General features: G+C 42.6%; 1 protein-coding gene across 1 annotated transcript; it reads left to right on the plus strand.

Moving 5' to 3' along the window:
- Window positions 1–847: 847 nt before the first annotated feature.
- SLC5A8 (solute carrier family 5 member 8) lies at window positions 848–22,851 on the plus strand (the record flags this gene model as incomplete). The annotated part of the gene is made up of 15 exons (XM_079534249.1): window positions 848–1,180; window positions 3,487–3,552; window positions 5,960–6,011; window positions 7,088–7,155; window positions 8,484–8,638; window positions 10,017–10,157; window positions 14,079–14,208; window positions 15,308–15,396; window positions 16,026–16,138; window positions 17,435–17,502; window positions 17,783–17,869; window positions 18,729–18,928; window positions 19,736–19,839; window positions 21,233–21,318; window positions 22,726–22,851. 15 exons carry the CDS (start codon window positions 848–850, stop codon window positions 22,849–22,851), a joined length of 1,818 nt encoding a protein of 605 aa, XP_079390375.1.
- Window positions 22,852–23,928: the final 1,077 nt, after the last annotated feature.

The raw sequence follows: 23,928 nt of genomic DNA on the forward strand, positions 1-23,928 counted from the left end.
AGCCACCTTGGTCAGCTTTGGCACCCTTACACCTTAACCCCTTACATCAAAGTGGCAAGGTGTAACGTTTGTTGTTTTAGCCCAGGACGTGTTGCTAGCTATGGAAACATCTCCAGCAGAGAACATCCATGGGCTTGAAATCCCACTGATATTTTTGATGTGTTACTCCATGGGTCAGCAAATGGAGCCCCCTCTCTGATATTCCTGTGCACTTTGATTCCCGAAACTGTGATTTGTGAGAAAACTTCCTTGATCAGAATGCAGGTAACGGGGCTTCCCTATCATACTCTGTAACTGCAGCACTCAGCAAGTGTTCCTTTGGTAAGTGTACTGGGAAATCCACTTCAGCACCTTATCTTGCAGATTGCACAACCCACGGAAATATAGGTAAAAAAGCACATGTATAAAAAAAAGCATTTCCATCGTCTTCACTTCAGGAGAGGGAATGCTAACGGCACAGTAGAAAACACCACCAACGGGGGCTGCGGGGGGAGCTGCTTTCCACCAAGCGGAGGGGTTCCCGGGGTCGAAGCAGGGAAGCGGGCACCCTCCCGCTGGGAGCGCTCCCCCACGCCGCCCGACCCCGTGCCGCGGCAGCAGCCCGCCGTCACCCTGCGCGCTGCCCGGGTCGCCGCCCCTTCGCGCTCGGCGGGGCCGCGGGGAGGAGCGGGCGCCGGGCCTCTATAAGGCCGTCCCGTCGGCCCGGCACCGCGCTCACAGCCGCGCACAAGGGCGAGAGCTGCGCCTCGCACCGGCCCGCGCTGCAGCCTTGGTTGGCGGGGTCCCGTCGCCTTCCTCCTGCAGCTGCACATCTGACTTTGGGTCAGGCTGCAATTGCTCCGTTGGCATGAGGGGCTTCAGCGTTTGGGACTATGTGGTCTTCGCTGCCATGCTGCTGGTGTCAGCTGTCATCGGCATCTACTATGCCTTTGCAGGAGGGGGACAGAAGACCTCCAAGGACTTTCTCATAGGGGGCAGAAGCATGCATGCCTTCCCAGTGGCTCTCTCACTCACCGCCAGCTTCATGTCAGCTGTCACTGTGCTGGGCACCCCCGCTGAGATCTACCGCTATGGTTCCATCTTCTGCCTCTTCGCCATCACCTACGCCCTGGTAGCGCTGTGCACTGCTGAAATCTTCCTGCCTGTCTTCTACAGGCTGGGCATCACCAGCTCTTATGAGGTAAGGTTGAGCAGAAGGAGCCTTTCCACAGCCTTCAGGGAGCCGGGCGGCTTCTCTTGGCTGCTTTCTATTTGTCTTTCCTCACTCTGTTTCCCCAAGTCCCCCTGCAGTGCTGCCCTGCAGCTTGTGTTCCCACACTGCTGAGGACAGGCGGGCTGTGACCTGCTCTGTCCCCAGCTCTGCCCCCAGCTCTGCCCACACTGCAGAGTGGAGGCACGCACCCCTGCTGCTGGGACTTGTGCACCATGCCAGATGTCTCCTCACTTCAGGTGCTCGATTGAGCAAGTGGTTTAATCCTTGTGCAGCTTTGATGATGTTGTGTGATTAACAAAGTGTAATTAACCAAGGCCATCCAGCATCTAAAGTGCAAGTGCGTGTAACATAGAAGGAGAGCTCTCAAATCATTCTCATTCCAGGCTGGTTTCTAAGCTCAGGCACACCACAAAAGTTCCTTTCTGACAGAGTATATGTTTGTGCTGTTCCTAGAGGTTTTGCAAAGACAGCCTCTCCAGCAATGAGTGTCTTTTCCATTGCTTGTACAGGGAGGTCAGCAGGTACTCTGTATCTGCACAGGTTTTCTTGCTTTCAGCAACATACTATAGGGAACTTTCTTTAGCAAGGGTGTTGGATGAGATTATCACCAGACATCTCTTCTAACCCCCACCTACAGTTCTGTGATTCTATGAAAATATGGCTCGTTTTCAGCCCTGCATGTGTGTTAAAGCTAAACCTAGGAGTGCAAAGAAATCTGGGGTTGTGGGATGCATCAAGTCTCACTGGTTTGGAGTGATGAACCCTGGTCAAGGCCTTCTTCTTTCCCAGAAGGTCCTTGCAACGTGTTGGTCTTGCTTGGAAGATAGTTCCTAGCTGCAGATTTGGAGGCAAGTTGCTCTTGTTTTAGGATATTGGAAAAGGGGCATCAGTGTAGGTGAAAGTCCTCGGATAGCTACTTTGGTCTTTTGCATTTTATTACACTGAGCAGGAGCAGCACTGGACATTGAAAACAGCAAGGTTTCAGTTGGTGGAGTTAGATAAGAATTCCCTAACAGAAACAGTGCATTTTAAACTACTAATCTTTGGACTATCAGTTATGGTGATATTTAAAATATGTCTGCTCTTGTTAAAGGCTGTTGATTAAGACCAGAAACTCTCTGATAATATCAGGGTTTAGTCAGGGTAACACACCTATAAAAGATATACCTTCTATTTGTGGCCAGAGTTCAGAGATCAGACTTCTTGTGCCTGTCCAGAGGTTCAGCACGGCTGCCTGGAGTGAACGTGCTCACTGACCGTATTTTCAGTGCTGGCCACACAAGTGAGCACTGTGAGATTTCTCAGTGTTTACCTGTGTCATATGGGCGGATTGACAGGTGAAGGGGATCCCTTTTGTGCAACCATGTGCCTCAGAGGACAGGCAGTGAGAAAAAAATCTGCCCTACAGGAGATTTACAGAGGTTGCACCCTAGGCAGAGAGGTGAGGTTCCTCTTTTGAGAAAGGCTGCATTTCTACTTGCTGGTAGAAGATGGGGAGTTTCCAAACTAAGGCTCAGGCATTGCTGAAATGTTTTTCTCTCTGATTTCATGACATAAACAAGTTCTGTTGTACTAGGGAACATCCCTGTGAACAACGCTGAGTTCATAATAGGTGCAGAGCTTTGCCAAGTGTGCAGCTCCCTGCCCCATGAGTGCCCAGAGGCAGCAGTGTAGCACCAGCTTAGAGAATCAGAATCATTTTAGTTGGAAGGGCCTCTTAAAGGTCATCTAGTCCAACTCCCCTGCAATGAACAGGGACACTACAGCTAGATCAAGGTGCTCAGATTCTCCCCAGCCTGACCTTGAGTCTCTCCAGGAATGGGGCATCCACTACTTCTCTGGGTGACCTCTGCCACCCTCTGACTGTAAACACAGCTTCCTTATATCCATTCTAAATCTCCCCTCCTTCAGTTTGAAACCATTTCCCCTTGTCCTATCACAGCAGGCCCTGCTAAAGAATCTGTCCTCTTCTTTCATCTAACTCCTCTTTGGATACTGAAAGGCAGCTATCAGGTCTCCCCAGCTTCTTTTTACTGATTCATTCCTGTACTGGTTAGCCAATGTCAGCTTCACCTGCTCTTGTGTCATTACACAGTGGTGAGGTCTGTGAAGAAATATCAAATAAAGTTGAAAGAGATTTCCATCAGGTTTTGACTATTAATAAAACACTAAAAAAACACTGTGCCCTTTCTCTATTGCTCATCTCTTCACTTTAGTCCTTTCAATAAAACCAAGTTTTGATGTAAACTTTTGTTTTTTCTTCTCTTCTGCAGTATTTAGAGCTTCGATTTAATAAATACCTGCGTCTCTGTGGAACATTCCTCTTCATTATACAAACGGCAAGTAAACTTCAAAGTGGTTCCTGGGTCCGCATAGCCACCAGGGCTGCTCAGCTGGACACAGCTGCCTGTTTGCCATGAGCAGCTGATGGAGTGAGCACAGGGAAGGGCCCGTGGGAGCAAGAAAAAGAAATCTGCACCAAAGCAATCAGATGGAGAGCAAATGCTGGGCCACCCTCCCTTTAGCACATCCCCAGCATTGCTGAGCGTCTGGGGTGTTGTTTGGCATCAGTGCCATGCCATGGGACCCTTCATGGCACAGGGAAACAGTGCACAGAGCAGTCATTGGCCTGCCCTCAGAGAAGCCCACAGAAAGTTCAAAATGGAAATATGCCCCAGTTATCTGCAGCGGCAGATCTCATCCCATGGGCTACTGATTCTGTGAGTCTGGCTAATTCCCAAAGATCTGTGGAAGGTGACAGGGAAAACAAGCTGTCAGAAGCCTGTCACTGGCAGTACAAGGGTTTGTATCACTGCTGGGAGATTGCAAACAAAAGCTACAGATCACTCACTGCCTTAGGGGAAGTCAAACTAAAGCAGTCCCTGCTTTACTGTGGATATCCAGCCCATTTGGTGAGTCAGGGTGGGATTGCAGCTTTCCAAGGTACAGTGATTGTGTGCCAGATGCTGTGAAACACCAGCAGTAAAAGTGTTCTGTTTGCAGTTATGAAGTGGACGTTTTGGGGAGTTTAAAGCAAGAATGAATATACAGTTTGAAGGCTTTCCAAGTTATTCTTCTGTGTATGCTTGCTTCTTGTCCTTTTTGTTACTGTTAAGACCCTCTGGAAGTTACAGAACAACCACAGCTGTACCACTGCAGTGCTAATTCCTTAGGTGAACAGTGCTGCTAAGCTGGATGTTTTGGATACACATAGGAAAAGCAGAGTGCTAGCATGCATGAATCTTTAGCAAACATGAAGGCATCACAGTTGCATAAGTTGGAACAAACCAAATGTAATCTTGCACAGATCAGAAAAATAATTTTATATAATGTAAGTATACATACAGGAAATTAACTGACAACCTATGGGTGACTTTCTGTGGTTCAAAGCTTCTGGCACTTGTTCGCTGCATACAAGAAAGTTGCTGTCTCTCATTGGCTTCTTGAGTGAAGAGGATCCTACAGCCCATGCAGATGGCAGATGGTCACTGGATGGACAGGTGCCAAATGCTTTGGGCTTGACGATTGTTGGCAGTTGTTGGCCATGAAGTGGTGCGGCTGGTGCTGAGGAGAGATTAGAATCATAGAATCATAGAATCACCAAGGTTGGAAAAGACCTAAAAGATCATCCAGTCCAACCGTTCACCTATTACCAATAGCTCCCACTAAACCATGTCCCTCAACACAACATCCAGTCTTTCCTTGAACACCCCCAGGGTTGGTGACTCCACCATCTCCCTGGGTAGTCCATTCCAGTGCCTGACCACCCTTTCTGAAAAGTAATACTTCCTAAATTTGCTAGGGACAGGCAAGGGCTGGCAGCTTTCAGGGTGTACAAGCTATGTGTGAGAACCTAGAGAGGGCTCAGAGTGCAGAAAGAAACAAGCACACACACATGAACAGGTAAGAACAACTATTTCCCTGCTGGTCCCACCACCAGATATGGAAAGCTGATGTAAGTCAGCTCAGGAGCTATCTGAGATTTAGATCCCTTGAATCAAGTCCTGACCTTCACAGAAGTTCATCTATGCAATGCAGGCTTTGCCCTGATGCATGCTACAGCTGAGCTTGCCCTAGTAGTACCAGCAGTAATAGCAGTGGTAAAAAGGTATTTAAAAATATACTTGAATCAAATATAGAGAATATCAGTGTATGAATCCCACTGTGCTGTTAGAAGTGGATACAGCAGCTCATTGATTTGTCTGATTATTTCTGTATTGGATGAAAATACATATCTGCTGATGATCATGCATGGCTTCATCTTATAGAACTGTAAACCCTTATAATCCTATCCATAATGCCTAACTAATGCTGTGTTTCTTGTTTTGATGTGCATTACAGATGCATACTGAGAGGTATATTGATCCCAAGACTGAGAAAGTAAATTGTAATAGATTCCTTGGCAAACCATGTGTAAACCTTACCAATTTCCTTTTGCTCCTGTTTCTTTCATTTGGCTGCACTTATAAAGCAATAAAACAAGTTAATTATAAGAGAGAGGAGAAACAAAAGAAGGATGGGGTGTTTAAGAATCATTGTGTTGTTTTAAGCAGACTAGGCTGTGAGACTGTAGTACTGGTTAGTCTCAGACATTTGTCTTCCAGCAATTTGAATTATTTCTTAACAGTCATGCATTTAGGAAATTTAGACTGAAGAAGTGCTTGAAGAGAAAACATCTCAGAAAACTATCACTTGTTCCAGGAATTTTGGCTTATTTTGTTCTTATATCTTTTTCTCCTCATCTAGACATTATACACTGGCATTGTTGTTTACGCTCCAGCTTTAGCACTAAATCAAGGTAAGATGACCATCCTGAACTGTTCTTCTGTATTTTTTTATGCACATACTACTGGTGTGCTTTTCTTTCTGTAATGCACACCACTGTATATATTTCAAATATTGATTGTGAGGTTTGCAGGACTTCAGCTGGTCCTGATGAGAACTCTGATAGACCTCCCAGATCTAATCCTGCTCCCTTATCTCTGGCTGTAAGGAATTACAGAAAGGGCTAAACAAAGAAAATCTGCTCTCACTTATTCTAGCTCTCTCAGAATATCCTCATGTCAAGGCTAATTTCAGAAAAGTTAAGGAAAAATAAGTCAAGCTTGAAAGCAGTGGGCAGGATAAACACACACTGAGTCCATCTGGTTAAGTGCACTTCTTGAAGCACTCTGTAACTTGCTCTAACAAGCTACAGCCTGGTTGGAAGGGGTGCACTCCATGAACTGTGCTGCAGAGCTTCCCATTTGCCTGGGCTTCTGTTGGGGAGCCCTATGGTGTCACGCTGGGCAGGGTGTCAACCTGCCAAGCTTGGGCACTGGCATTTTTAGAAGCTGTCTGGTGTAGGTATGCTGTCACATTTCCCTAAAAGAACACAGAATAAGAGGCTTTTAGACCAACGTATATCTTCCAAACCATTGCTTAAAGCAGCTTGCGGCTGTGAAGCATGCCCATGGCTGCTTTCCTGTGTAAATCCCTGGCATAGGGCTCCAGAGCCTACCTAAATGCTTCTTAGGAAGGACTCTGATTTTAGAACCTTTCTGAGCTGAGCCCTGCAAGAATATTGGTTTTGTTGGTTGTCATTAAAGACCAAAAGCATCTTAGGTTGCCAAATCTATGTAATTATTTAGAAGTTTCCAATTGTTTAGCAGTTGCCAATATCTGTAACAACTATGCATTTCTAGAGCTGGTCAAGGTGAATTCAATAGTTCATATACACACATCTTTTCTTTGTAGTTTTTTATTACTTTCTACTTCTGCATTTTACTTATTTTCATTTTTCCCCAGCAGCCAGACAGAGGTGAAAAAAACAGTCCTACAGAGTTATGTCCCCCATGCCTTGCTTATACTTGCTGCCCTTTCCCTCTTTTTCAGTCACGGGCTTCGACTTGTGGGGTGCCGTGGTGGCAACTGGTGTGATCTGCACTTTCTACTGCACGTTGGTATGTGGGCCATTCAGCTGAGGGAAATCTCAGTTCCTTTTGCCATTCACATCTAGTGTGGAATTTATTGAAAAGTCAGTTAATAAGTGGGTTGCCCGGTTTCACAGCACAGCTGCAGCCCAGAGCTGTATTCATCCAGGGACTTTGGATATAAGGAAAAAGTCTTTTACAGTGAGGGTGATGAGGCAATGGAACAGGTAGCCCAGAGAGGTGGTGGCCTTGTCCTTGGAGGCATTCAAGGCCAGGCTGGTGGGGCGCTGAGTACCCTGATCTATCTGTGGATGTCCCTGTTCATTACAGGGGTGTTGGATTAGATGACCTTTAAAGGTCCCTACCAACTCTATGGGTTTTGTGATTCAATGACTTAGACACAAAGGCAGCCACAGTGTGACTTCTGTTCCTAAAAGAATAGCAGAAAGATAGATCTTCCTTCCTGAAAATTCTCCTATGAAATTTCTGCTAGCCTGGCAGGCTAATTTGTCAAGCACCTGTTCATCACAACCATAATAGTCCAGTCTCTTAGTGGGGGACACTGAAAATAGCAAGTGTCACATGAAAAGATTGTTCTTCAGGTCAGTGCTAATTGACCAAGTGTTTGGATATGTGTAAATGGAATCAGCACAACATAAAATTATTTGTATATTTTTGATTAAATAATGTTTATTTTAATTTGCACAAATTGCATGCCTTCTGGAGTTAGTGACTGTAGGTAGTGACCTTCTGAAGCTGTAAACATGTAAGATGAGCATGGTCTGCTGTTTAGTTTTTGATACGGGTAACTAGTGATAGGACAAGAGGTAATGGCTTTAAGTTGTACCAGCGGAGGTTCGGGTTGGATATTAGGAAAAATTTCGTTTCAGAAAGAGTGATGAGGCACTAGAACAGGCTGTCCAGGGAGGCTATGGAGTCACCATCCCTGGAGTTATTCAGTCTGGATGTGGCACTGAGGACATGGTTAGTGAGCATGGTGGAGATGGGATGATGATTGTAACCATGATCTTAGTGGTCTTTTCCAGCCATCGTGATTCTGCAATTCTATGATTCTATGAAACTTCTGAATCAGGGGGATGTGATGAATGATGAATGATATTGGATATGTCTGTGGTCACAGTACATCGTAGTGCTCCTCACAGAAAGTCCTGGACATGTTTGCAAGATACAATTCCTAAACATCCCAATGCAGAATTGTTTCTATCCAGGAATAAGATAGAATTAGTCAGTTAGAATTATGCATAATCCATGTAGTAAGGTTTCTCCTAGCTGGATGTGAACATTTGCCAGGAGCACAGCTGCTCTGCTGTACCTGATACATGCTGTTCCTCACACAGGGCGGTCTGAAAGCAGTGGTGTGGACAGATGTTTTCCAGATTGGAATCATGGTTGCTGGATTGGCATCTGTGGTTATACGAGCTGTGGTAGTCCAGGAGGGAATTGGACGCATTATAAATGATTCCTACTATGGAGGAAGATTAAACTTCTGGGAGTGAGTTTTCAGTTGAAGATGATGTGCCTTTTTCCTGATAAGTGTGAAATTAAATTGCTTCTGAAGGTGGGGAGTTGGGGATCGAAATTTTACAGATATTTAAACAAGCTTACCTGTTTTGGAGGATCTTTTGGAGGATTAACTCTGCGCAACATTCTGCCAAGAGAAAAATCTTTCACATTCTCAAATTCATGTTTTAAGGATGCATTTTGGATTCCAGAAAGTGAAAGGTGAAGAGTAGAAGACAACCACATTTATAATTACAGTTTGCAAAGGAATGATTTGGTATTTCAGCTACTGAACCAAAGTAGCTGAAAAAATTACAGCTGTTACCTAATCTGAAAAGGGGGAATGTTTTTCTTTCCCTAAAATGAAAATTAGAAATAATCTTAATGGCATTTTACCCTTTGTTACTGTAACTAATCATAGACCAAGATTATAGTTTTGCAAGGTTAGGAATATTCTTTCTGAGAATGCTAAATCAAAACATTCCTTAAGTTAAAAAAAAAAAGAAAAGAAAGAAAGAAGTTATTGTTTTTTTGATGAATAGATGATTCTGCTGACAAACATCAGCTGCTGCTATAAATAATAGAAGTTTAGTGTGACAGGTATTACCCGTTGTTCTTTTGTCTGTTGATTCACAATATTTATCAGATAATTCTATGAAATTCTTACCAAATTCTTCAGTAAATAATAATTCATTGGAAGAAACATACTTTCTTCTCATGAGCAGTGATTTTTTAATCTGTTTGGTTTATATGCAGAAGTTACAGCATTTCTTCTTCTCTCATCATAGAATTCAGATTGAAAAAGAAAAGGAATAAAGGCATATAATAGCTGAATTAATATAATGTTTTCGGCAAGATAAGTGTAATCTATTGCTCTGTTTAACATATCATTTAAAAATATATTCCATTTAAAATCTGCTCTTCACTTAGAGCTAAATCAGCAACATTTTTTATAGAGGCTCTGTCTACAAGGGCTGGGTATGCAAACACACCTTTGTATTGGTGTTAGATTCAGGTCTCTCCAGATAAGCAGGCATATTAGACTTTCTACTGGAACTTCATTTCATCACAACAGCAACAGGCATCACAGTGCTTTACTTATGACTGTAATTTATAGGCAAATAAGTTAGTTTGAATTCACCTTTGAGCAGATCAGTGTTTCAGTCAGTGATTTCAGTGATTTCTAATCTGCTTTCTGTGATTCCATGTAAAGTTGGAATATCTGAATATTCAAAATCTGGATAAATTAATTGAATTTATATGAGAATAAGTAAGAGGAAATTCTTCTCCTAGCCATGAAGGTCATCTGATATTGAAAAGAGTTTCATATTCTGAGTGTTTTCTTTGTTTGTTTTTCCCTCTCATTGTAGCTTTAATCCCAACCCATTGCAAAGGCATACCTTCTGGACGATTATTATAGGTGGGACCTTCACATGGACTAGCATTTATGGTGTCAGCCAGTCCCAAGTACAGAGATACAGTGCATGCAAAAGCAGGTTCCATGCAAAAATGTAAGTCTGCCTTCAGTAACTCTTGATGTCTGAATTTAGCAGTGACTGTTCTTTATAATGCAGATTAATTTTGTTGTTGTTGTTGTCTGTATAAAACCTATTTGTAAAAGGTAACAACTTCTGCTGTCTGCTTTGTGGACCAGATAGGAGACAAATTGGCATAGTAAATGCTGACATTTTAATTACGATAGATGACTGTGACATTCAACTTTCTGATGGACCATTTCACTCTGCCAGTATTCTTGCATACAAATAACTACATTAAGTTTATATGCAACCTAAAGAGCAAGCAATATAGCACTGAATTGTGCTTTAGCTTTATCAATTGCTACTTTTCTAAACCTAAACCAGAGCGGGGGTATTTTACCTAAGTAAAGACTAAAAATATTTTCAGTACCTGTGAGTATAAACCTGAGAAAAGACAAAAATGTTTTTTATTCAGTGATAGAATTGCTGAAGAATCATGTATTTTGGTTTCATGATCATCAAGACTTTTCCTATAGGAATTCATTATGGAGACTGGCAGTGAGTTCTGTTTTCCTTGAGTTTAAATATTTCTAATCAGCCTTTACTCTAGAACAGAGTATATTTACTAACTCTGTTATCTTATTGTTATCTTTAGTGTCATTCCTATAGTTCACAACTCAATGTTTAAGAACTATTACCAAGCAAATAAAGTCTATTTATAGGAAAGATATATAAATGCATATTATTAACTATAGTCACTAAATTCCATAACACAGTGATATGCAGTAGAGGAGGAGTTTACGAGGATTTACACTTCATAAAGTCAGCAAAACGCTCACAAAAATCATATTAAAGTTTGGACCTGAAGTATTTTAGTTTTGGCAATAATGGAAATGCACTTTTCAGCCATTTACGCTGTGAACAGGAATGAGCTGATGCCCCTCATCAGCCACATCTCAGCATACAGTGCCACATTCCAAAACACTGTCTGGCTTCCCTGCAGTCTCCGTTGTGTAGCTCCCAAATTCTTGGTGCTGCAAAGTCAAGAGGTGCATCCCACACCTGCAGTGCACCTGGCATGATTGCCAGTGGGAGAACAGCTGCATACATTGTGCCTGAGTTCCTTCTCAAGCACCAGCTCCACTTAGGGCTATTCCATTGCCCCATCTGTACCCTCTGTGATGGGAGACAACTTCCATGGTGTCCCAGAAGCATGATGTGATCAAGAAAAATGTGGTACCATGGCAGCTGCTGGGTAGATTTTCTGGGCTCTTGCAAGTGTCTTCAACTTGGATTAGAAGTATCTGGTTCTGGAGGGTTTTGGATGGAATTCAAGAGTTATGAATAAAAATTCAGGTGTATTTGGTAGGACCTGATGACCTTGAAAGTCTTTTCCAGCCTAAATGATTCTATGATTCTCTAGCTCATGCCATACTAATGACAGCAGAGCCTCAATTGATGGATCTCTCTCCTGCTGGGATGGGCAGTTGAATTCCATGACACCTTGTTTGTGCCTCCTGGTATTTCCCTTTCATGGAGAAAGCTTTTTGTGCAATGGCTACAGTTTGTTACAGTTGTAAACAGTATAATTCTTTGATGACTATCTAGTTCACTCACATATGTAATTAAACACATTTGGCAAGTCATATTGGCAGCTACATCTCTTGCCACCATTTAACTATTATAGAGAAGTGTCAGGTGTCATTGGGTCACAATAATAAGGCTTTTCTCCTCCACGGCATTTTATATAAGGCTTTATTTAATAATAAAACAGAACTAAGAAAATAATTCCCTACACAGTTCCCAACTTGTGGGTCATAGGAAGGCCTTAAAGAACGGCACAAGAGTAGGAATTTTCTCAGGCTATTGGAAGGGAGTTCACCCCACTCAAGAAACACACTAGTAAGTATGAACACGTGCTGTCATCCTCAAGCAGTAACTAGGCAAATCAAACATAGTGCTTGAAGATGAGCAATACTAGGCCCTCGAGAAGGAGATCTGCACCTTCAGAAGAATATGGGCTCCTAGCACATTCTCCTCTACTTTCCTTTCAAGATCATTGGCTGGCATGTTTCCTAGAGCCAGACTAATAAGATAGATAGAAGAATAGAAGATAGATAGAAGATAGAAAAAGCAGTTTCCTTCTCTTCACTGTCAAACACTGACACAGTTTAAAACTAGGAATTACTGAATGCAAACAATTTATTTTGCCTTTGTGCCTTTCTCTCAACTTTCTAATCTCAGCTACAGGCTTTAGGCTAATACTGCTATTGCAACTATTGAAAAGATTTGGATTGATTTAAGTCATTGGCTATTTTTTATGCTACGTCAGCTTCTGAGCGCCTTATTTCAGGGTAGATTATGCCAATGTAGGAACAACTTCAGCTAAATTTATGCAAAATGCTTAAGTAGTGTGTAAGCATCTCTAAGAGAGAGATTACTTCATTTTCACTAGCTTAGCCTAGAAATAAATTTTAAATGCTGCTAGTGCTGTATTTAGACCAATGCCAATTTCAAATATGAAACGTAAATGTAGAGTTTTTTGTCCTGTGTTATCCAACCAGGCTTTATTTACCTAAGTCTTTTTTACACTGTTACACAGTTTACACTATGCTTGCCAATCATTTTTCTGTGATATAAAATGGCAATCTCATCCAGTCAACCTATAAAAAAAACTATATAAAAACACACATTTAAATGCCTAACAAGACTATAAAGATAAGTTTACTTCATTCATCCTGATAATCCTCTGGAACAATCCAAAGGCTGATGCTCTTTGCCTTCTTGGGTCTTGAAGGCACTAAAAGGCCGTGTGAAACAGTGCAGGCATAGAAATGTTTGCATAGACACCAGAGATCCTCCAGGGATCCACACAGAAGAAGTCTTAGTTGGCAAAGGTGCAATGTATGTGATCTGTCAGCAGTTAAATCCCCCTATGTACATGGTACAAAGCCAGGAAATAACTGCTGGAAAGGAATGCTGTTTTTCAAGGCCTTGCTCCCTCTGGGTGTGTTCACTTGAAACAACCACCATAGTGAGCCATGGTGTGAAGAACTTTGTGGTTCAGGAGTCATCAAGAGCTGAGATCAGATAGTTAGAAAGAAAAAGCCCTCCCTGGGGCAGGAAACGTGGGGAGAAGGATTTCTTTTTCGTGATGGGTAGAGGCTGCCTGTTGTGTGTGACAAAGGCAGCATTAATATATGATGACCACCGTTTTCTTCTCTGCATCAGCTGTCCCCTCAGAACGTGGGGACAAGACAGGGTTCCTTGACTGCTCCAGGATCCAGGCTGCTAAAGGGGAAGCTTTGGGGTTGGTGGTGACCCCCTGATCCATGGAAATGGCAGCTGGAAGTGGCTCCAAAGCAAGTCACAGTGGGAGGGAGCGCCTGCCTCATTGCTGCCTTCCACAGAAACCTTGCCAGGATGGTGAATTTATTGATTTATGAGCATGATTCCAGCATTGTGTAAGTGTGGTAGTGCAGCTCCAGAGGCAAAGGAGTGCTGCTGCTGATTAAAGGTACACCACACTTTGATCTGTGACACCTTGCCTTGCAAATCTGTCTGGGGTTTGTCTCTACCAAGGGGTGTGGTGAGGGGATAAGAATGTTTTCTTGCTAGCTTGCTGTAATGTAAATTTGTGCACATGAAATGTGCAGATTGCCGTATTTCTCCTATCATCTCTGGAGTAGGCCTTGTCAGGGGGCATGCACTCAGAACCGTGCTACGAAGAACAAAGTGTAATTTGTGGTTTTAGAAATGTGAGCCTGGGTCAAAATTGCTCAGAGCTATACCGTGACTCCCTTTCATTTTGGCAGCCACTGAACAGGGTGTCTCCTCAGTGCTGGGATGATGCTTGTTTGGTCTGCTTGAGAGGCGCTGACTGTCCACTGCATTAATTGCAGTATGGTGGGACATCTAGGCTCTAACATGTCATCTCTGTGCATGCTGGTGCAGGTCCCTCTACATCAACCTGATAGGCCTCTGGGCGATCTTGGTCTGCGCAGCGCTCTGCGGGTTGTCCCTGTACTCCTTCTACAAGGATTGTGACCCATTGACGGCAGGGCAGGTGTCAGCACTCGACCAGGTACAGCCCCACATCTCAATGGGGAGAAAGGGGCAACTTTCCCGTTGAGGATGGTGATGAAGAAGCAGGCACTAAGCATGCTCAATTGGAGACGGTGATGAAAAAGCAGCTATTGAGCATGTGCAACTATGTAGAGGGGGGTTCAAGAACTAGAGGATGGGTATAAGGACATGCTCAAGTCCACACAGTGTGAGTTTGTAACTCAGGGATTAAGCTCAGACTGTGACAGGAGAGAAAACTTTGGAGAAAGCAGCAGATCTGCTTTCAGGACCCATCAGTGCCAGCATCCCCTTGGGTCTGACAGAGCTGCAGTTTGTTTGTGGTTCAGATAATTGTGTGCTATGGATAGATCCCCATGGACAATAGCTGGGAGTCCAGAAGAGCAGGGATAATGGAGTACTGGAGGCAGGACTGCTTGGCCTTAAACAAGAAAATAAGATGAGATATAAAAAGCCAGGGTGGATACCTGAAGGCTGTCAGGTGCCTCCTGTGAGTCAAATAATTTTGGTGGAACCTGTAAGATACTAAAAACACCAACTTGTTGATGAAAAAAATGGTTCACAGGCAGAAAATCTTACAGTCTGTATCTTTTCCCAGCTCTCAGACCTTGCAAAGGTCAACAAATAGCACACAACTTCCAATATGGAAATAGTTGTCAGGTACCCTAAGGCTATTGGACCGAATCTGTAAAGTTTTTGTAGTGTCAACAGAGACTTGAGCATCTACTGTGGCACCCAAGCCCGACAGAGTGATGTACAGTGCAAACTACCTGCTGCTCAGTGCTAGCTGCCTCTACAGTCATCTTCTGGGAAGAAAGCCTGACAGCAGCTCTGTGCTCACCTTTGCTGGGCTGTCTAAACAGACTTGCCAGTATTTCATGTGGATGTTTTAAACATCATTTTGTTTTCTATAGAAATCCAAAAAATATTGCATTGTGGAACATTTCAAATTGGAAGAGCTTAGCAGCCTGCTACTGATAAGGTTCTAACAACAACAAAAAAAAAGCTGGCAAAAAAAAAAAAAAAAAAAAAAAAGAAAGAAAATGAAAAATGATGGCAATATAATAAGTTTTTACACTCTTCATTTTTTTTTTTTTTAGTTGCTACCCTACCTTGTGCTGGATATTCTCAGTGATTTTCCAGGAGTGCCAGGGCTTTTTATGGCTAGTACCTACAGTGGGACATTAAGGTAAATTAGTAATTCGGAATTTAGTGTCATTTTTTTTCATTTTGTTAAACCTAAAGTTGCATTTATACTGAAATGAGCTTTAACTGCATTTAATTTCCTTAATCTTTAGGATAAGTGCTAGGAACTGATGTTGCAATTACAAATCTTTAGTTTTCAGCACCTATGCTCTGATGTCTTAACACTCAAAACTGTTTAGAGTTCCCTGCTGACAATGGGAAGAAACGTCTTGTGATCTACAGCACTAACAAACCCTGCCTCTCTGTGCTTTACAGCCTCTCTGCTAGAGGAAGTTTTGAATATTATAAGCAGGTGATTGCACAACATGGCTATAGTAGTACTTACGGCACGGCCACATGTAATGTACACTTCATTTCACTGACTTATCCAACCCCACCTTCTCAGTAAGAATTGCCTTGTCTTCACTAAGAGCAGTTATTAGAAATGATTTTTGTAAACTATTAACTGTATCACCGACAGCAATAAGTCATTTCAATCAACACAGCAGCTGCCTTTGTTCTCTGACACTATTCTAGACAGTAACAGTTTCTTTCTGCCATTAACTCACCTGTTATCTATGATTTCAGTGTCTAAGATTAAGAAAAAAAAAGTATATATCTTGTGTTCTGCAGTACAGTGTCCTCCAGCATAAATGCTTTGGCTGCTGTGACTGTTGAAGACCTCATCAGGCCATACTTCAGATCCCTTTCTGAAAAGAAGTTGTCATGGATTTCCATGGGGATGAGTATGGAAATTTCTCTTCCACTTTTGTTTATGAAGTGAGGGCTTGATTCAGATTATAAGTCAGGGATAAGTGTGTTCAGACTGATATTTGGGGGAGCCAAGATCAGCTGTGCAAATTCTGTACAGGATGAGAGACAAGCTATTTCTAGTGAGCTTAAGAGAAAGTATTTGATCTTTAAGAAATAAAGATAGACTGCCTTTATATTCAGTGTTGCCTGTAGTTGTACAGAACCAAATGTCTTGAATTAAAATAGGTGATATTTTAATTTCTCTGTCAAAAATTAGAAGCATAAGAAATGATTTTGTAATAAACCTTGTGAACAGAGGGATATGTGAACTACAGCATTCCAGAGAGTGACCAACTTCACATCTTCCCTGACATACCTGTGCACCCCGTGGCCTGTTGAGCTCCTATATTCAATGACCATCATCGAAGAAGAGGGTCAGAACTGGGCTGAGCAGATTTTTCTCTGACGTGCACTTTCCATCTCTGCTGGTTGTACGACTTGGTACCAGCTGCAGGTGCAGCCCAAGGCAGCGTGCTTAATAGGCATGAAAAACCTCAGTCCCAGCACAGTGTAGCCCATAACACTGAGCACAGTGGACTAATGGCAGGTGACAAATATGAAATGTTTTCACCTGACAGCAGTTTCTGAAATGTTACTGTAAGCAGTGTTTATGCTGGAATTGTTGATGCTGTTATTGTCCTGAGTTGCCTGAGCTATCACATTCAGTGGTGAGATTAACCTATTGCTTGTTACTCAGAAAGTGAAACTTAATAGAAGTGAAGGTAAAGAGCACAGATGAGTCAGTGTTGTGGATTCTGGCAGGAGACACTACATCCTGGTAGTCCAGGATGTCCTCTGTCACTCTGCCAGCTCCCATGATCTGACATCATTTACTTTCTTGCTCCAAAGGCTTTAGACTGAGATGCAAAATTACTTATTCAAAATAGTGACTACAACACAGGAGATTACCTGAGAAATGCAAACAATACACTTAGTATTGCTACTGTGTTTAATCCATACATGTGCCATCTAGGATCAGGTACTTAACTAATCATACACAGGAAGAGGATTTTGTCACTTTCACATGGCCTCCTCTTAATGTAAACAGTAACCAGGCCCTTTGGCCTTGTTGGGCTCTCTTAGGAGAGAAAACCCAAACAAACAACAAAATCAAAGCCAAACAGATGGCAGTGGGTTTATTGTGATGTCAGGGCTTCCTGGGTGAGAAGGGACCATTTCCATCGCTGGACATTTCAGCTGGTGTGCTCACGATTTTCCTTTCCACACAGGCGTATTTTATGGCGGAGTCTGCATTGCTATGGCTGCAGTGGCGTCTCTCCTGGATGCCTTGCTCCAGGTGAGTGTCAGGCTGCATTTTCATGTGTGTCAAATAGCTTAGAACAAATTGTGTAAGGAAATAATTGCTGGCAACTATTATGAGATTAGCTTTTATTCTTTGTTGGGTACTGGCCTCGAACAGCCTCAACCGCTGCTCTAAGCACCCATGTCACTATATGAATTAACAACAGCTGAGAAAACACTAATTAAAATCTATTAATTTCCTTCTCATCTTCCTGCCCTGTTTGCGTATTTAACTTTTCTAACGCAGTGCTTGATAGACTCTCCTCCTTCCACAGGCAGCACTCAGCATTTTTGGCATGATCAGTGGCCCCCTTTTAGGACTGTTTTCCTTGGGAATTCTCTGCTCCTTTGCAAATGGAATTGTAAGTAGAAATTTAAAGCCCTGTTGGACCAAAATCCATCAGTAATTTTGGGTACATCCATCTCCCTCCATTCCCAATAAATTTGCATTGGGCAGCAAGGATATTTCTTTGATACTTTCCATGTTGATCTTTACCCTTTTCTTTCCCATGAGGGCAGCTGGGAGAATGGCCTTTTGGGTAGGATGGATAACCCAATGCACCAGATGGCCTTGAGGGCAGGCAGTCTTGAAAACACATCCGGAAGTCCAAGGTGATAAACAGATGTGTTTAAAAGGCAGACTGTATTGGGGTGCTCTGCTAGAGTGATTTGGTTATTGCAAAATCAGCACTGGGGGATGAAAAAGTTACTCCATCAAAAATGTATTGATGGAGGAGAATGGATGGAGGAAGACTGTTATGTAGTAAGATTTGCTAATCACTATCCTCTACAGTTTAACAGTTGAAAATCTAAAATATGAGCTGAAAAAAAAATCACTGTCAGCAAGGAAACCCATCCTGAAGTAGAAGAGACTTTAAAAAAAAATAATAAAAATTTTAAAAAAATTGTATTGATTCAAGGATGGTCTCAGATAAAATAGCTTTTTTTTTGCTATAAACCAAGAAGCCCAAAGCTATTCTTTCACTGTGAATTCATAGTGGCAAAATAAAAAGAGGTAAGTTCAGGAGCCATAAGCAAACAATGAGTTCTCCAAAAGGGAAATGAAGTAAGCTCCCAGTTCTCCCCAGCTGTACATTTTACTTTTCCTGTCGTGCCTGCAGTTTATTAACTTAAGTGTTTCTTACTCATCTAATTTTTGTGGTTGTTTTCAAAATACTTTTGCTTTCCTTGCAAGCCTGAGTCTCATTTTTTCTTTTGCAGGGTGCATTTGTGGGTCTTATCACTGGCTTTGTAATTTCACTTTGGGTTGGAATTGGTTCTCAGATTTATCCTCCCCTCCCAGAGAGGACTTTGCCTCTCCCCCTCTCAACTGCAGGCTGTAATATATCCATCTCAAGCAATTTGACTACATCGACAGAAAACCCATTAACAACAATCTTCAGCACACAGGCTGCAAAAAGGTATGAAAGTTCCTCATGTGCAGTCACTACAGCATGTATTTGAAGCAACATGAACATCTGCCTAGCATTTGTTTTGCTTCAGAAGAGAGCATTGGTATAATGGAAAAAATATAAGGGGTTTTCTCCCCTCTGCAATCTCCATATCTGTCTTTGGGCAGCCACCATTAAACATAGCAGTTATAATACAGAAGACAGCTGGAACAGGAGCTGAACACATTTCTAGGTATTCCCAACTGTTACATTTAAAAGTGCCATTCAGTCAGTGACAGACATCCCAGTGCACACACGGATGCCCAGCATCCACTATATGTCTCATACAAGACCTTCAGCATTGCTCATGGCTGTAGGAAAGCAACAGAGAACATTCTGAAGAATACCAAAGCAAAATGTAACCCAAGATGAGAGAGCTGCCCTGTTATTTCTGGCTGTTTTTGACTGCATGTGGCTGATGTTGTATAATGTATTTTTTCTTTAAATAACTCAGCCCCTTCTAAATATGTTGTCCCTTTACGTGGGTAGCTAGAGTGCTCAGCTCTGCACTAGATTCCTAGCTGCAACAAGACTGTCCTGTTTTACCTGCTTGTTTCCATGTACTTAACCAGTCTCCTCCTCTATGAAGGCATATTTTCTGATATTTTTATGACAGATTTGCAATGCACGTTTTATCATATCAAAGTAATTCAAGAATACCAGCTCACTTGGTTCAGAAAGTAGCTCTGTATTTATATTCTGTATGGATACAGACAACATTTTCAGGTTCCTCGGAAGAGGACAGCAGAAGTTAACTGTTTTCCTGCTCTTTTTCAGGCCTGCCCTGGCAGATAACTGGTATTCCTTGTCCTATCTCTACTTCAGCACCCTTGGGACACTTACCACAATAGTTGTGGGAATAATTATCAGCCTCCTAACAGGTACTGGTTCCACAGCTGAGGCTGAACATAAGTCTTAGATTTTTTTCAAACCATCATGACCAAAAAGAGAACTGTCATTTCCAAAGTAAGAGCCAGAATCCCTATCACAAAGGTTGAGGATTAGGAAAATGTCCTTCATCAGAGGGTGTTTGGGACCTGGAATGGTTTTCCTAGGGTAGTGGTCACAGCCCCAAGCTGCCAGCATTCAAGAAGCATTTGGACAACGCTCTCAGATGTAAGATTTGAATTTTGGGTGGTCCTGCATGGAGATGGAAGTTAGACTTGATGGTTCTTACAGATCCTTTCCAACGTGGGATATTCTGTTCTGTTGCATGAAGGTTCCTATCCTAACTCTCCTTTCCCCCCCTCAGCCCTTCCACATCCTGTGCTTGACCTCTAATTACAGCAAAGATCACTTCAAATCTCTAAGGAGAGCGAAGTTTCAGCAGTTTTTTAACATAAGGGGCAAAAATCCCATCTACCTTTCCTGTTTCGTGAGATCTCAGCAGGTGCTGAGGTTGAAGGGTTGTCCCCGAACATGAAAGGAACTCAAGGCAAGGAGATGCATCCGTTCTTCTAGAGGACAAAAGCAGTTTTACTTTGAGTGAGTTCAGAGCACTCAAAGGCTTTTGTTTGCACCTGTGCAGTGCATGCATTTCACTACATTTCCCTGGCATGTGTCAAAGAGCTGCAGGTCCCATGCATGGCTTTCTTTCTCAGTTGCTCAGTACTACTTCTGAAAGGTGCAGAAGCAACAAGTGAGAGCAGGGACATCAGTTCCAGCCTGTGACCTCTCTGCTCTTCCATCTAGATGAGTGCATACTGCACTTGTCAACTGCACTGTGCATGGCAGAAACAGCACTAAAGCAGCTGCTCTCATGGCTTTCTCCAGTATACCTGGTCAGAATCTTGCTACAGCACTCATCATACTTTGACACTGTTAGATTTCAAACCTATTATCCTGACCTACCTCAGAGCTGAGTTCCCTTCATTTTTTATTGGAACACCAAACTTCCAACCCAGCAGATTGATTGGTCCACTACTTTCTTTGTGTCCTGCAACTTACAAGCACAAGATATGTCTACTGTTTTCTTTTCTTAAACTTCTAGAGGATTTGCTCTAGAAGTTTTCAATCAGAAATGTGGGGAGAATCTAGAAAACTATGAAAAAAGGCTGAGAAATTTCAGGTAGATCTCAAGGATAATTTTATATTCTGAGAGATGCAGGGGGACACATGGTTGTAAAGGAATGATTCCTAAGGAATGTAACATCTAGCCTGTGACTGCTTGATGGCTTTTGCTGCATGACTGTCCTGGCTTGGTGCCCAGAGCTGGGCTGTGACATACCACGTACATGTGGAAACCTGGCTGATTGACGCATGCCTGTTTTGCAGGAGGACTGAAGCAGAACACAGACAGTAAATTCCTGCTGACCAAAGAAGATTTCCTCTCCAACTTCTCCTGGTGTAAATCTGAACCAGTAAGTATAGTTATGCATCCTCTGATATAAAGCAATCGCTCCTCTTGGGAGCAAAGGCAATCTATTCTCACCAGGATGCATTGCATTTGATGCTTTAAGGCAGCAGCAGAGCACAGGGCGGCTGAGGCAAAAGCAGCTGGCATAGGCAGTGAAGCTGTGTTTGGCCACAGCCTGACTTCATAACAACAGAGCAGAAGCTGAGACAAGGGACAATTGTTCTCCAAGTTTCTGACAAAAAACTCCCTCACTATTCCCTTGGAAGCTAAACAAAGACACGTGTTGGATTCAGCAAAGCTTTCCTTGTGAACGTGATTTCTAAATTCTGGGATTTTTTAAAATATTTTTTATTTTTCGCAACATCAGCTACTATTTGAGAGAAGGCATTTCATTTCTAGACAGTGTGTCTATTTCCTATCATCCTCCCTAAGATACAAGAGAAATTATTGGGTAGAATGGAAATAATGTCTCTTAGAAAGGAGAATGTAGGAGAAATTTGTTTTTTAAAATAAACAGAGCCAACCTCTCAGTTAGGGCCATCATTGCAATCATATTCATCATGTCTTTGAGATGGTCCAATGTGCAAAATATTTCTGCCTGATGAAAATAGCTCCTCTTAGCATGACCTCCTGTATTTTAGCTCCTGCTTACGAACAACAGAGGGTTTTTTACAGAACTGAATGCTCTTCACCTATGGATACCGACTATCCAGGTGTTGTCATTCAGTTCTTAATGCACCAACATCTACTTTCACCATCTGGGAATTTAATCTCTAAAGCCTTTTGAAAAGAAAATCTCACCAAACAGATGGAAGCTAACATCCACAGTCATACTGGTTTCTGTCTAGAGTCAGAATCGAGTGTCAGCCTGGTTATGCTGCTGAGTAAGAAGTAGTTGGCATCACAGCTTGTGCAGAAAGTTAATTGCTCAGAATAACTGGGGGGCAGCTGAACAACTTCCTGCACGTGAAGAGCTTAACATCTCATTGCATTTAGCGAAGATGAAGCATCGATGCAATGGAGCATGTTAATTTGCTTATCCTCTCAAAGATGGGGCAAGGACTGAGGGTTGGGAGCCAACAGATCGGAGGGATGGTGGTGACAGATCTCTAGATGTGAAAACAGCAATTAAAACTTTGCACAACCAGAAATGCTCTGAACACTTTGCAGGACAAGAACATTTTATGTGACGAGAACATTTTGCACAACTTGCACCTTACACAATAAGAAACTTTCCATGCCCCTAGAAAAATACCAGCTATTTCAGTGAGTAACGATGTTCTGTCAGCAGCAGGCATGTTTTCCTGTAAGGCTTTCTGTAAGTCAGGACTGGGTCTACTTGCCTGCAGGCCAAAGAGAGGAAGACTGTTTCTTCCACTTCACAACATTGCTTTTATCTCTTTTTTTTTAGGAGGAGAAAGTGGTTGTGTTGAACTGGAAAACAATGGTAGCTGAAGGAATGGACAACCCTGCTTTCAGCCACATTGAAATGGATGAAGCAAGATATAAGAACAAAGCCAATGGCATTCATATATGACGTGGGGCCATGTCAGCCCTTGAGGACAGTTTTGTTCATGTAAAGCACTGTTGACACTCCTGTGCTGGGTCAGTTAGCAGCCCTGCTAGGATCACCGGCAGGAGTCTGCTGAGCTTCATGGTGCTGTCACCCATGCACAACTTCGATATTAATCAAGAAAGGAATCAGGTCTTTCTTGCTTTTGTTGTTTCTCTCACACTCTGGATCTTGGTGACTGGGCTTAAGGCAATGTATCTGTGTGGAATATTTGCCTGATATTCTTGGGCCTCCTGGAAAATACCTGCTTTTACTTCCAGTTCACTCTCGGAGTAAATGTTTTATTTGGTAAGAGTGCTTTCCCCCAGAAATGACTGTTCTCTGTGGGCTTTTTTTACTTTTCTTTTTTTCCTTTTTTCTTTTTTCTTTTATTCTTTTTTCTTTTTCCTTTTAAGTCATTGAAAGAGTGAAGAGATCAGTACTCTGGGATCTTACCAGATGGCAGGAAACAGTGGATCTTTTAGTGGAGGAGATGTACTTTGTGCCCTCTGATTGCTTTGTAGAACTGATCTTGAGATCATATTTATTTTGCTGGTTCTGTCATATGTTTGCTCATTCTTTGGTGAGCACTCCTCTCATGTGCCCACTGTTGGATGCTACAAAACTGTCCTTGGAGACAGGTAAAAACAAGCATCAGTAATACCCTTTCCTTTTCTCCCTACCTCACTCTTTAGCCCCATCTTGCTCCAACTGAGCTGGCCCTTGTGACGAAGTGAACAATCTGGGCTCTTCTTTCTGTGCCATGTAGCAGAACCACATGCTGGCCCATGACTGCTCTTGCACTGAGCTGGGTGTTGTCATGGTTTTATGGTTTTTTTTTTTGGTTTTCAGTATTCTGCATCAAAACATCATGTAGTGCACTGGGAATTAAAAGTGGTAATGCTCCAATTCTGGGTGCCTGTCCCTGTACATCGTGGAAGTCAAGGGATCTGGCTCTTCTTGGTGGGGCGCTCTCTTACTGCCTGGCAGTGGGTGCTGGAGGGTGCTTTCCTAGCTGTACCAAGCTTTTCAGGTTTGACTCGGTCTCAGGAACCCTCATAT

This window comes from Tetrao urogallus (assembly GCF_951394365.1).
Source record: "Tetrao urogallus genome assembly, chromosome: 1".
Taxonomy (NCBI): domain Eukaryota; kingdom Metazoa; phylum Chordata; class Aves; order Galliformes; family Phasianidae; genus Tetrao; species Tetrao urogallus.